Source organism: Balaenoptera physalus (assembly GCF_965194825.1).
Source record: "Balaenoptera physalus genome assembly, chromosome: 2".
In the NCBI taxonomy this organism is placed as follows: Eukaryota; Metazoa; Chordata; class Mammalia; order Artiodactyla; family Balaenopteridae; genus Balaenoptera; species Balaenoptera physalus.
The window spans coordinates 28,620,208-28,635,701 of NC_138883.1; the positions used below are offsets into that span (position 1 = coordinate 28,620,208).

At 36.0% G+C, this 15,494-nt stretch overlaps 2 protein-coding genes across 14 annotated transcripts in view; one reads left to right on the forward strand and one right to left on the reverse strand.

Annotated features, from left to right (window-relative positions):
* The window catches only part of LIN52 (lin-52 DREAM MuvB core complex component), a 119,740-nt gene that overhangs the window by 93,131 nt on the left and 11,115 nt on the right, over positions 1 to 15,494 (reverse strand). For 10 of the 13 annotated variants that reach the window (XR_014261055.1, XR_014261056.1, XR_014261057.1 and 7 more), the window contains exon 5: positions 14,564 to 14,647. Coding sequence is in view for 10 of the 13 variants with exons in the window: in XM_082451949.1 (XP_082308075.1) it covers positions 14,564 to 14,647 (84 nt within the window). In the remaining 3 variants the exon portion in view is untranslated. The other 3 variants (XM_082451948.1, XM_082451950.1, XM_082451943.1) reach the window with 3 other exon arrangements.
* Positions 5,384 to 15,494, forward strand: part of ALDH6A1 (aldehyde dehydrogenase 6 family member A1) — a 42,222-nt gene continuing 32,111 nt past the window's right edge. The window contains exon 1 of the mRNA XM_082451713.1: positions 5,384 to 5,389. The gene's annotated coding sequence lies outside the window, so the exon portion shown is untranslated. The remainder of the gene's footprint in view (positions 5,390 to 15,494) is intronic.

The following is a 15,494-nucleotide window of genomic DNA, read 5'->3' on the forward strand; positions in this document are numbered from 1 at the left end:
CAAGCCAAAAGGAAAAAAAAATTATTAGGTCCATTTTACTTCTTGACCAAACAGCTGCAATTCCATTTAAGACTAACATACATTCTAAATGGTTCTTTGCGCCTACTGAGTAGTTAATACTAGAGTTCAGTTCTCCAGCTACAGGGAAGAATGGCTGAAAACATAAAGGTGGTCAAAATCTTGGCCAATGTTTGTTTATGAAAAGATGCCTCTTTCGCCAACTAAATCATCTCTTGCCCCTGACTTAACAGCTTACCATTCCTTTTGTTCCCAAACTTCTGGAAAGACATGCTAAGGATGGGAAATGAAGTATCATTAATTTTCACTTTGCTACTCATCACTTGCTTAAAATGATCAACTGTTGTTAATGGATCTATCTAGTCATTTTTATTTAGAAACAGTCCATAAAAGAGTTTAAAATTTTAACTGTGCAGGATATTAGAAGATAGATCTTTCAAGTAACTATAATTTTGTTTCTAGAATGGGACATAATTTTTCTTTATTTTTTTAGATAGTTTTCCCCTATTCAGAATAGAACGTAACCATTGTTGATGATTTAGAAATTTCAGAAAATTTTTTTTTTTAAATCACTCAAGATAGCCATTAAAACATACTGGTATTTTTCCTTCCAGTCATTTGTCTACGCCCATGCTCTCAAAACAAAACAAAACAAAACAAAAGAGAAAAAAGAAAAGGAAGGAAAAAAACTGCTGACTTGTGTTCTGCAGTTTTTCACTTGCATTTTCACTTGCAATTATCCTTACATATAATGAGCATTCTTCTGTCCTTAAATGCTCTTTATTGCTTTAACAAGATTTTTAATGGCTATACTGTCTTCTACTGTATAAATAAACTATAATTCACTTGGTTATTCAATGTTGAACTTTAAATTCTTTCACTATGTACATCCTCTTACCTATTATACATTTTGTAGAACTATGCAGAATGCTACTTTGAAACCAACCCTGAACAAATTAATTTAAGCCCTGCCTGCTTACCTCCATCCTTCCCCTCCCCACCGCAAAATCAGAAGAGAATAAAACACCCCAAGCATTTTACAGTAAAATCCTCTTTGTGTGTAAAACCATTTCAGAGGCAATGTCGGGTTTATGAAATAACTTGACTAATGGATAAAAGATATGAATGCTTATAAGCCTTAAAGGTAATTTGAAGCTTTGTGTATCCTAATTTGTTAACCAAGGGAAAAATGAGAAATAATGGCATGTTTTTTTCCCCATTATCGTAATACATTTTTAAAAACAAAATACTTAAGACTAAATTGACAATTTCTAATTATAAGGAATACCCTTAATCCCTTCAAAGTGGGATTTCTAGATTTTATACTGCATTACTACCTAAATAGGATGCCATGCTAATGACTATGGTGAGATGGTATGGTAATGCATAAAACAAAGAAAACAACTGGTACTTGAGAAATGCAGATTACAACACTGCCCATACGGTGCTTTTGAATCAAGTTTGCTGGCTTTATTTTTCAGGTTAAAATAATTTTAATTATATTTTCTTCAATTTCCAGTCCTTGTTAACAGAGATGATCAAGAAACATGAAAAAAGTTCATTTTTACAAGTGAAGAAATGAACATAAAAACAAGATATTAATATTCTGCCTATCAAGTTGGCAACAACTTTAAAAAATTATAATACTTGGTGTTAGCAAGGAGGTAAGGGTGGGAAGTGCCTTTCTGGAAGACAATTTGGCAGTATACTTCCTTCTCAATTAGAGATCCCACAAATCTCCAACTACATGTAAAATTCAGTCTTCACTCACAGGAAGACTTAACCCTGGTGCTGATATAATCCAAATGTTGCTGTTAATTAATAAATGCATCAACATCAAATATTTTGGGCCAATTACAGTTATTCAAATGTAAACTACTGAAATTTTTTTCCAGTTAACAAAGATTTGGATGTCTACCATATACAAAGGCCATAACAATTTCCTGAATAGCTATAGGTAGCTAACTGAATGAAAAAGAACTACTGTGGAAGAAAACTATGCGAACGTAATTTATTCAACTGATAGGCTTAATGATCTGCCAAAGCTTATAGGAACCCCAAAAATCCATTTCTGAAGTTATGAATATCCTATTTCACACATTCATTTCCCTGAGAAAACAAATAAATATCTAAAACATTACGTTACCTAGGTGATGTGACTTAACTAGACAAAAGCATTGTTTTCATCCTATTAATAACACCAACCTATACAAATGCCTTTTACTTATTTCTAAAACAATTCAGATGCCTGCCTACTAAGGGACATGTAAAAGAATTAGGTGATTTTTTTAGTTTAACCAAATCTCTCTCCTCTTTCTGACTTCCCTGTCATTAAGCAGGCTCAAAACATCATGGTAAACTCTAATTACAGTTTACCCCCTAAGATTCATCCAGACAGTTTACCTACCTAGTCTTGAAAATGATATACCTGAAACATCTACTGTTGGTATGCTTCTTTCCATTATCACTGCCACCATTCATTCAAGCCCTCTATTCTTCTTGCTGGACTCACAGTCCTTGCTAGCTTCCAGCCTCTTGTCTCTACCATTACACTCTGTCCTATGCATGATGCCTCTTAAAGGTGTGTGACTTCCCTACTCAGATATCTTCAGTGGTAGAATTTTTAATGACACAGAAAAATACTTAAGGGGCTTCCCTGGTGGCGCAGTGGTTGAGAATCTGCCTGCCAATGCAGGGGACACGGGTTCGAGCCCTGGTCTGGGAAGATCCCACATGCCACGGAGCAACTAGGCCCGTGAGCCACAACTACTGAGCCTGCGCGTCTGGAGCCTGTGCCCCACAACAAAAGAGGCCACGACAGTGAAAGGCCCGCGCACCGTGATGAAGAGTGGCCCCCGCTTGCCGCAACTAGAGAAAGCCCTCGCACAGAAAACGAAGACCCAACACAGCCAAAAATAAATAAATTAATTAATTAATTTTTTTTAAAAAATGCAAGTTAGAGCTCTTTAAAAAAAAAAAAAAAGAAAAATACTTAAGATAGAATGAATGGGAAAAAAAGCATAGGCAAAAACTATATACATACACTATAGCCTCGGTTATGTTAAAAAGCATGTCTGTGTATACATATGGGAACAAGAAAAAATGTAAACACACACATCCCTACATAAAGAGAAAAGGGAGGGCCAGGAAACACATCAAATGTTAACAGTGGTTATCTCTTACTTGTAAGGCTATGGTCATTTCTACTTTCTTCTTTATCTTTATAATAAACAGATTTGTGGTAAAGTGTCTTTTAGTAAATAAAGTATCTCTACAAACCATCTATAATGAAAATATAGTTAATGTTATAGTCATTAAAATACTTTTTAAAGAATATTTCACATGCTCCCCATTACCTATGTCTAATTCCTCACCCCCAAGAGTTCAAGGCCCTCCTCAGTCCAGCCCCCATCTCCCTACTCTTATTCCTTATGACCCCTAATATAAACTGGGCTCCTTAAAGACCAGATTAAATCACTCATATTGTTCCTTGAGTGTAGCTGTTCTTTGAAACTCTGCTTGCTCCAAATGTTCACTCCACCTGGAATATGGTCCCTTTCCATTTCCATCCATCAAAAACCTGTGTTGTTTAAGGTCTATTTTCAATGATCCAGAAATAGCAAATACTACCACACCCATTTCCCTGGTCCACAGCAGACAACACTAATTGACTTATCTGAATCAAGATTCCTCAAAATCCTCAATTCAGCAGCCCTAGGAAATCCTTACTAATCAATCTATGTTGACATACAAAATGAAACTTATCTGCCATTCCTGTAGCAATCTAATGTAATTGCCTCTTCTCCCCTATCCCAAAAGTTCTTAGTACTCTACAGAGCTTATCTCCTCTACCTTCCATTAAGAATCATTTACTTAATTGTCTTATCTCCCTTTCCTACTAGACTTTAATCTGCACAGGGCAGTAATTATGTCTTATTCATCTTCATATCCCCTACAGAGCCTTGTAGGAAGTAAGCACTCAAACAGTTGCTGAACTGAACACTTCTTTCTTTTGCTATTATCTCATCACTCAAAATGGCTAAGTATTTGAAAGCTTTATTTTTTTAAATAAATTTATTTATTTATTTTTGGCTGCACTGGGTCTTCATTGCTGCACACGGGCTTTCTCTAGTTGCGGCGAGCGGGGGCTACTCTTCGCTGCAGTGCACAGGCTTCTCATTGCGGTGGCTTCTCTTGTTGCGGAGCACAGGCTCTAGGCGCGCGGGCTTCAGTAGTTGTGGCTTGCGGGCTCCAGAGCGCAGGCTCAGTAGTTGTGGCGCACGGGCTTAGTTGCTCCCTAGCGTGTGGGATCTTCCCGGACCAGGCTTCGAACCTGTGTCCCCGGCATTGGCAGGCGGATTCTCAACCACTGCACCACCAGGGAAGTCCCTAAAAGCTTTATTTTAAAACAATTAAATTCTTCTTGAAAATCTAAGCTTATTTCATCAATTTTAGCTAACATTCCTATTTTAATTTAATAAGGCATTGTCTGATACCACTTGATAACCAGGAGAGTCAAAGGATAGAACAAGATAAACTGAGATGAGAGAGCTGAACCCATTCTGAGGGTCTTATACCCAGGTATGGAAGCTATTGAATTAAACTACCACATTTTTGGTTTTTTCTACCCACCTCCTTCATCAAAAGCAAAATGTTATTTCCGACAATAGGGAAACTGAGCATCAAAAATACACATTGCTTAAGAAGGGAATTTTTTTTTTAATGTGGAGAGATGAAAAGGAAAAATAAAAAGCTAAAAATCAAGTAAGGCATCAACAAAGTTAGGCAAGTAGTCCAGTAAAGACATAAGAATTTGTACCCAAATCAGAAACCCAGTTCAAGAGATATGGGTAGAGGAAAAGCCAGAAGTACAATAAGACTCATACTGCCATCTAGAGGTTAAAGGCTAGCGAAAAATCATTTTTCTCCTCAATCAATCAAGTACAGTTAATTTAACTTTTAACTATGATAGATAGAGGTACAGGCTTTGTAAAGTAAGCCAGTCAAAGAAGTCTGATGTCAGGCCACAAAGAAGAATATCCAGGGTGTAAGAGTCCCAGTTATTCTCTCCCTGCCCTCCTTCACAGATTAAAATAAGAAATTAAAAGAGCTAACTGCTCTTTAGAATTTTATCTAGATGGGAAACAATTTCTAACTACTACAAATGGTCACTTTTACAAAAACCACATACCTAGAGGGTGGAGAAGTCTACTTTACCACAGCCTAGCTTGGAAGCAGAAGTTTTTCTTTGGTACCACCACCAAAGAAAGTTGTACCAGGGAATTCCCTGGTGGTCCAGTGCCTAGGGCTCTGAACTTCCACTGCAGGGAGTGCGGGTTCCATCCCTGGCTGGGGAACTAGGATCCTGCATGTCCCGCCACATGGACAAAAAGTAAATAAAAAAGAAAGAAAAGAAAAGAAGAGAAAAGAGGAAGGGAGGAAAGAAGGAAGGAATTTGTACGAAATAATTTGTGGTGCAGACAACTTCATCAGTGTAGACTACCGGGATGACATATCAGGTTTTAATGGGGAAATCTCAACCTTTTTTACAATAAAATGTTGCTTTTTAAAAACTGGTAAGTGAGTAAATTTAGCCAAATAACAGTCCTACCGAAACAGCTAAATGAACATACAGGATTAAACGATAAATTAGCAGAAGCAACGACTTATATCAAAATAAGCTAAATTTCTTAAAGCTTTTTAAGACAGTAATATACTCAGTGTGATCTTATTTACTTAATAACTTTTTACCAATCTTTTCTTTATAGTACAAGGTAATTTCAAACCAGTACAAGTAAATGAGTATAAATCAAATTGAGATTTTTATTATATGGTATATGGTGAAGTGTAATCAACAACAAATGCATCAGATTCAACCTCTTCATGATAAAAACACTCAACAAACTAAGAATAAAAGATAACATCCTCAGGGAATTCTTTGGCAGTCCAGTGGTTAGGACTCCACGTTTTCACTGCCATGGCACGGGTTCAATCCCTGGTCAGGGAACTCAGATCCCACAAGCCTCGCAGTGCAGCCAAAAAAAAAAGGATAACATCCTCAAACTGACAAAGGGCATGTACAAAAAACCTAATATCAGACTTAATGCTTTCTCCCTAAGATCAGGAGGAAGACAAGGATATCCACTCTTGCCACTTCTATTCAACACTGTACTGGAATTTCTAGCCAGGGCAATTAGGCAAAAATTAAAAAAAAAAAAAAAAAAAAAAGAAAATGAAAAGAGGAAAGAAAGAAGGGAGGGAGGGAAGAAGAAAGGAAGGAAGGAAGGAAGGAAGGGCATCCAGATTGGAAATGAAGAAGTAAAATACCTCTATTTGCATATGACATAATTCTGTATAAGCAATGTACTAAAACACAATTAGAACTAATAAATGAGTTCAGTAAAGTTGCAGGATATAAGATCAATATACAAAAATTAATTGATTTCTCTACAGTAGCAATGAGCAAACTGAACATGAAATTAAGAAAACAATTGCATTTATAATAGCATCAAAAAATTAAAATACTTAGGAATAAATTTTAACAAATTAAGTGTAAAACTTACACTTTGAAAACTACAAAACATTGTTCAAAGAAATTAAAGGAGACCTGAATAAACACAAAGACATACCACATTCATGAATCACCTTAATTTCATTAAGATGGCAATACTCCCCAAACTGATCTACAGATTCAATGCAATCCTTACCAAAACCCCAGCTGACCTCTTTGAAACAACTGACAAGTTAAAATTCCTATGGAAATTCATGGGACCCAGAATAGCCAAAAACAAATCTTGAAAAAGAAGAACAAAGTTGGAAAACTCACACATCCCAATTTCAAAACTTATTACAAAGTTACAGTAATCAAGACAGTGAGGGACTGGCATAAGGACAGAAATATAGGCCAATGGAATAGAACTGAGAATCCAGAAATAAACCCTCATGTTTATGGTCAATTGATTTTTAACAAAAATGCCAAGACAATTCAATGGGAAAGGAATAGTCTTTTCAACGAATGGTGCTGAAACAACTGGATATCCACACTCAGAAGAATGAATTGGGATCCCTACTTCACAATATATATAAAAAATTAACCTAAAATGGATCAAATACCTAACTATAAGAGCTAAGAATAAAACTCTTAGAAGAAAGCACAGGCATAAATCTCTAGGACCTTAAATTAGGAAATGGTATCTTAGGTACAACATCAAAATGTAACCAACAAAAGAAATAATTGATAAATTGGACTTCATCAAAATTAAACTTTTGTGTCCCAAAGAATACCATCAAGAAAGTAAGAAGACAACCCACAGAATGTAAGAAAACCTTTTGCAAATTATATATCGAATAAGCAACCTGTTTCTAGAATAAAGAACTCACACAACTCAATAATACAAATACAAATAATCCAATTTTAAAATGGGCAAACGATCTGAATACAGTTCTCTAAAAAAGATATACAACTAGCCAATAAGCACATGAAAACATGCTCAATATCACTAGTTATTAGGCAAATGCAAATCCAAACCACAATGAGATATCACTTCTCATAATATATCCACTAGGATGGATTATGTAATAATTTTTAAAAAACAAATAATAAGTATTGGCAAGGTGTTGAGAAATTGGAACCTTCATACACTGCTGGTGGGAATGTTAAATGGTGCAGAGTCAGTATTGAAAGTAGTCTGACAGTTCCTCCAAAGGTTAGATGTAGAGTTACCATATGACCCAGAAATTCCACTCCTAGTTATAAGCTAAAGAGAATGAAAACATATGTCCACATAAATACCTGTACATGAATGTTCATAGCAGCATTATTCACACTAGCTGAATAGAGGAAATTATGCAAATGTTCACCAAGTAGTGGATAAACATAATGTGAATAACTGGTAGATAAATATATCTATACAGTAGAATATTATTCAATTCTATAAAAGAAATGAAGTATTGATACATGTTACAACATAAATGAACAATGAAAACACTATGTTAAGTGAAAGAAACCAGTCACAAAAGACCATATATTATATGATTCCATTTATATGAAATGTCCACACTAGAAATTCATAGAGACAGAAAGCACATCCGTGGTGGCCTAGGCCTATGGAGCTTGGGGGAAAATGAGGAGTGACTGCTAATGGGTACAGAGTTTCTCTGAGGGGTGACGAATATGTTCTAAAATTGATTGTGGTGATGGTTGCACAACTCTGAATATACTAAAATCATTGAATTGCACACTATAAATAAATGAATTGTAGGGTATGTGAATTACATATCAGTAAAGCTATTATAAAACAAAGGAAAAAGAAGAAATGCATCAGAACCCCAAGCTTTAGCCCTAGTTTCAAATGGCATGGTCTTCTGCTTTCCCAATCATCACATTCTATTTAAAAATATCTTGAATATAGCCAGTAAGTAGGTCATCTGCATAACTACTAAAAGGTTTGTAGCTTTAAAAGACGGTGGAAACCTTTTTTAAAAAAGGACAAACACTGTTGAGAATCAGTATTCAGTAGGATTTACTGGGTTCAATGGGTCTTAGGAATAGAACAAGGTACGTTCTGTTGCAACTTAACATGACTAAATCAGGATCATGCCCAGATCATAATAGCGATGGAGTAGGGGTCAGGTAGAAGATAAAACCAAACCATTACCAACAAGCTTCACACTATCTTTACTATGGGTGGTTGATCATCCACTGTCGTAAGAGAAAAATTCCAGATATTATGAGAACTTCAAATGTTACTTCTCATCATTAAAACAGACTATCCAGAAAAAGAACAACTTCTAGAAGCTTCCACTTTTTCAGTTTTAAGTCAATGGATTTCATTTTAAAAATCTGTCATTTCGGGACTTCCCTGGTGGCCCAGTGATTAAGAATCCGCCTGCCAATGCAGGGGACACAGGTTTGATCCCTGGTCCGGGAAGATCTCACATGCCGTGGAGCAACTAACCCCGTGTGCCAAGACTACTGAGCCTGCGCTCTAGAGCCCGCTCTCTAGAGCCCGCGAGCCGCAACTACTGAGCGCATGCTCCACAGCTACTGAAGACCGCGCCTAGAGCCCGTGCTCCGCAACAAGAGAAGCAACTTCAATGAGAAGCCCGCGCACAGCAACGAAGAGTAGCCCCTGCTCGCAGCAACTAGAAAAAACCCGCGTGCAGCAATGAAGACCCAATGCAGCCAAAAATAAAAATATATATACATAATAAAATAAATTTTTTAAAAATCTGTCATTTCATCTAAAGGCATCAAGCAGTTGATCATGCATTCAATCAGCAAATACACATTGCACGTTTACCATATGCCAGGTACTCTGTGGGCTACAAAGACAGCCCCAAAATATGATTCTTACCTTAAAGAGTTACAATTAATCCAAGAGATAAGACATGTACCAAAAATCTCCCAGAATGATAAAATGAAACAAACGAACTGCTCTCTGAGCAATTTGGGAGGCCAAGAAAGCGATTTCACTTTCCAGATCAGGTATAAAAAGGAAAGGCTGATAAAAGAGGTAGGCTGAATAATGAAGGACAAATAAAAGTCCTAATATTAGAAATAGGTCAGGGAAGGTTTTCTGAGAAAAAGGAATAGCATGAATAGAATTAAGAAGATGGGGAAGTGTTCCAGGAAGAATATTTCAAACGAGGACAATGCCTGATGTTTTGGTAGAGGAGAAGTAAGAAGGCTAGGCATTAGGCTCGGCCCAGAGTGAAGAGGATTCTGAATGCCATGCTAAGGAATCTGAATTTTATCATATGGGTAATGAAGTACTACTAATGACTTAAGAGCAAAGGACAAACAGAAGCAAATGGTACTTTGGAAAAATTAACCTGTTAGTGGTAAAAAAGATGGACTGATATGAGGTAGTTGAAAGGCAGGGAGGGCAGTTAGAAGGTGACTACAATAGTTTCAGTAAACAGGAAGGACACTGAACTCAGATGGAAGTAACAGAAATGGAATTCTTTATATGATAAGGCAGTTTTTTATATTTCTATATTTTTCATGGGAATTTCACATAAATTAACTGCCCAAATCAAGTCAGAGGGCCCCAATCATGAAAAGCTATAAATACCTATACAAAACATTATTATTATTATTATTTTTTAATTTTTATTTATTTATTTATTTATTTATTTATTTTTAATTTATGGCTATGTTGGGTCTTCGTTTCTGTGCGAGGGCTTTCTCTAGTTGTGGCAAGTGGGAGCCACTCTTCATCGCTGTGCGCGGGCCTCTCACTATCGCGGCCTCTCTTGTTGCGGAACACAGGCTCCAGACACGCAGGCTCAGTAATTGTGGCTCACGGGCCCAGCTGCTCCGCGGCATGTGGGATCTTCCCAGACCAGGGCTCGAACTCGCGTCCCCTGCATTAGCAGGCAGATTCTCAACCACTGCGCCACCAGGGAAGCCCTACAAAACATTATTGCATTCCAAAATCTGCACACCAAAAGAGTTGTCTGCGACATAAAAATGTACCAAATCAAAGGGCAGGGTTCATCTTCCAAAAGACACAATCTAGTTACTATCAGCCCTAGAAGGTTCACATTATCTCTATACTAACATTTAACAATGCTCCAGGGAAGTGACAAACAATCTTGTTTTGAGGACAAATATTTTTTGCATTTTTTTCTTTCCATCATCTTTATCAGTGCAGATATTTGCATGAAAACAGGATCACTGGTCCTTGGGGATTCATCAGTTCCTATTGCTTATTTTTCATCCATGTCATCCTCTCAATTAATGCAGGAAAGAGGATTGAGACATCGAAACACCAGATTAGGGTGTCAAGTAAATGTCAACCCCTAGAGTAGATGAATAATCTGTAAGGACAAAAAAAAGATCTTGTTTTTATGCAAATACACTATACACAATAAAACAAAGAGACTTTGTATCCAAGAAGTCCACTCCGTATCAATGTGAGTCTTTCCAATTCTAAATTTAAAAACTATTTTCTGTATGTCAGCTAATTGTTATGATTGGGGAAAATAACAATCAGTAGCAAAGCACTGCTACAGAAGTTGAAAGAAGGTTGAATTTTGAACTAGAAAATAATTTTGAAAACTCTCAGCTGTGCTCATGGAAGAATTTTGGTTCCATGCTTAAGGTGACTAAGCTAGGTGACTTCAAACCCCTACCTCCAAAGCCTTAAGTTTCAGAAATATAAATACTTAACAATAATAATGATTTTAACTGTGTGGATTAAAAACTGAAACAAACCACACCAAGTTTTTGATTCTGTGGAAAGACATTAACACAGATTTATTGATGCTCAGAGAACCGACTCATTATTCTAAAAACTGATAAAGAGAAAGAATCATTCATCCAGTAAGAACAGCTTTCAAGGTAATAAATAATACATAGTCGATAAGATAAAGTTCTTTACAGAAAAATTCTAGCTAATAAGAAGGAATGACAGAATTAGTGTATTACCATTTCACAACCTATAATAAAATAGTGAATCTAGGCAGTTTTCAAAGGCTGCTAAAACTCTGGGTGTAAGGCTGATGGAGAATTTTACAATGAATAATAGATGAGGCTAGCAATACCTTTATCAATGAATTAATCTTAACATCACAAAGAGAGACAAGCAAACATGATGTACCCTTCTATAGGATGTATACAACACCATTTATGAAATACTCTTGCCAAATTGAAAATAAAAATAAAAATCAATCCTGTATCTGTGTGAGCTTCTAGATCTAGTTACTGGGAAATAAAAAGGGATAGATGGACATATTAAGCACTACCACAGGGATGTAAGCAAAAAAATCCAGAATGTGGAAAATTCTACAGAATAACAAATAATAATAAATGGCAAAGGAAAATAAACAGGAGGTGGAACTCTGACAGATTACAAGACTTAAGAAACATACCAAATACACTACCTTATTTAAATCCTGATTCAAACCAATCAACTATATAAAGACAATTATGAGTCAACCAGGGAAATCTGAATCCTGATTGGTTATCTGATGATATTAAGCAAGTATATTAAAATTTTTTAGGCATAATAATGGAATTGCAGTTATATTAAAAAGAAAAAAAAAAAAAAGAAGAGAGAGAAAGAGAGAGTCCTTGTCTTTTGGACTCACATATGAAGTTATTTGGTAGTGAGATGATATGATGCCTGAGATTTGCTTTTAAGGAATTATGTAGGTTGGTATTAGTGAAACAGATTGGCCATATGCTAACTATTGAAGCCAAGTCATGAGTATATGAGGTCAATATTCTACTCGTTCTCCTTTGGTATATGTTTAAAATTTTCCATAATAAAAAGTGGGGAAAAAAATACTTCATTATCTTTCTCAGTAGGAAAATAGAAAAAGAAAAACTAATCAGAGGAAATATAGTAATTTTATCTACAACAAACTAGAGACAACACTGTTGATAAACACATTTGGTAATATAGCATCTTCTTGACATAATGAGCATAAAACTTTATTTCATAAGAAAAATTGACACAGAGAGATAAAGGATTGATCGCTGTGATCATTACAGCATGTATTATCCAGAGCTAGAAACAGAATCAAGTTCTATACTGTACAATCCTCACATTCATGAATTTAATAATCACAGGGTTTTCATTATAAACACTTGAGGTCCATGACATACATGGTAATCAGTAATTTTGCCAAGACATAAACGTTAATCACGAGAAATAAATGACTAGTACACAGAGGAGTTAGGTAACAATGAGTGAACCTAGCAGACCACCTAGCAACCATACCTCAAAGCAGTTTTTTGTTCTCTGCTCCTTGATTCATGAAGTGATTAAAAAATGTTTTCTTGGTAAAAGAATGTCAACTGCTAATGACAGTAATGGAAATAAAGAAAACATAAAGAGGACTAAGGACGTGTTGCCTATTAGTCAAAAATTAGAAGTTTTAAATTAAATTTTAAAGTGAAATGTTGAATTTGGTAGTAAAATCAATGATGTGGACAAATCTACTATGTGCTCTATAAACAAGAGAAACAATTTGTGAAACTATTGGTGGGATTGTGCTAATCAGTACAAAACTTGCAGTTTTGAAGAAAGTTATAAGCTATAGTAGCCTCTCAAAATTGTGCATTTATGAAGGTCTCTGGAGGTACCTATCCAATGAGAACAAAGTTCTAACCACTCTAATTATGTTGAGTATTTCTTTCAATTACAAAGTGAAAATTTTCTACAATTCCTTTTCCAGTTTTATAATGAATACAGTATGGAAAGAGATACAGTTTCTAAAGAAATAATTTTAAACTAAAAGAATGGACAGCAGACAGGAATAGATAAGAACTTTAAAAGCATTACTCATGCTAGCAGATTATGTTCTTGGTCTGTTATATAACCCTTCCTTTGGGGAAGCAATCCTCCCCTATTGCAGTCCACATGATTTGAGTCAGACTAACCATTCCAACCTGCCTCTGCAGCCAGGCCCCAGGCCTGGCCCATCTCGGTGCTCTATGCTACTTGGCCAAAGGACTGGTTCCAGGATAGATATGTGAGCCAAGATGGAACAGTCAGAGCCCTCCCCAGGACCTTTCTTCTGGAATGTTCAGAAAAGATGTTCTTTCCTTTGGGATTACGAGATTTAAAGACATATGAACTGGAGTTTCTACTGGCCACTTTCCCCGGTGCTAGATCAAAGAAGAATAATAACGCATGAGTGAAGCAGAGCTTTGAGATGCAAAACTCAAAAAGTAAGAACAAGAGCACATTCCAAAGACATCATTAAGAGTCATGGATCTGGGGAGGGATGGACTGGGAGTTCGGGATTAGTAGATGCAAACTATTACATTTAGAATGGATAAACAACAAGGTCCTACTGTATAGCAGAGGGAGCTATATCAAACCTCCTGAGATAAACCATAATGGAAAAGAACATAAAAAAGAATGTATATACGTGTATAACTGAGTCACTCTGCTGTACAGAAGAAATTAATACAATATTGTAAATCAACTATACTTCAGGGACTTCCCTGGTGGTCCAGTGGCTAAGACTCCCCACTCCCAATGCAGGGGACCCAGGTTCGATCCCTGGTCAGGGAACTAGATCCCAAATGTCACAACTAAGAGTTCGCATGCCACAACTAAAGATCCCGCATGCCACAGCGAAGAACCCACGTGCCACAACTAAGACCTGGCGCAGCCAAATAAATAAATAAATAAATAAATAAATAGTATTTTTAAAAAAACTATACTTCAATAAAAAGTAAATAAATAATGAGTCATGGCTCTAGAGATGCTCAAAGCTATTTCTACTCCTAGAATTTTGATTTATGTGAATAAAATCCTTCTTTTGCTTAAGCTAGTGTGATTTGACATTTTATCACTTAAAACTCTAAGAGTTTCCAATATACTTTCACTGTACGGAGAAAAACAACTTGTAACCTAGTAAACTCAGTACTTATTCCAGAACACTCTATCATAAGTGGCATACTTTAGATTACAATGGCTTCTTACCTTTAAAACACCTAATAACGATACTTTCTGAATTATGCCAGAACTCATCATGAAATATACAACATGCAACCCTGAATAAATGTGATCTGGGTACTCACACTCATCCAGCCCCAACTGATAGGCCAGGTTCTGAAGGCCTCGTACCTTCTCCATCAAATTAGCTGTGGTGAGGCTCCCCAGTTCTGAAACAGAATCATTTATTTCATTACCATTTCTTTCCACTGCTTTCTAGTAACAACTCATTCAGGTGGCAAATCCTTGTTATAAAAGTTTTCAAGCTTGATTCCTATAGAAAAATAGAAAATGGATTCATATCTCTTCTCATCCAATCATTCCCCCTACACACACACACACACACACACACACACACACACACACACACAGGCATACCAGTGAATTTTCCACCACTACAAAATGCCTCAGATGAGCTTACCCACTTAATGAGAAGAGAGTCATCATAGGCACAATAGCAAATTATGTGTTTTATCCTGAGGATCCTTTTATTACATTCATTTTGCCTATCACACAAAATGAATACACCATTAAAATATGAAACTTGTGATCCGACACAGACTTGAGAAAGCCTACAGACAGATCTCTGTCTCATTTACAAGTCCTTTACAAGTCCTTTACAAGTCCTCATTATTCCAATTAATAAAATAGCAATAAAACACTTACTCTTCCCTATTTCCCTAAGTTTAGAAAACAAAGACTAAATATTAATCCAAACTTTACCTTCAAATCAAATTCCTATAAAAATATTTACGTTCCAGATAAGAAGACAGTATACTTAAAATAAAAACTTACTTTCCGAGATTTTCATTTAAATAACACCCAATTCCTTTTAGGTTTTAGACATAGGTCAATTTGCATGAAACATAATGCTCTGATCCCTTACTAAAACTTTAAATTTTCCTTAGAAAATACATGCTGATGGGATATTATATAAATGTCTGTTTGGAACATTAGAACAATGAACCCGAGATGCCCTTGAGACTTAATTTTCCCTTGGCTGGAAGAGGGGATCTG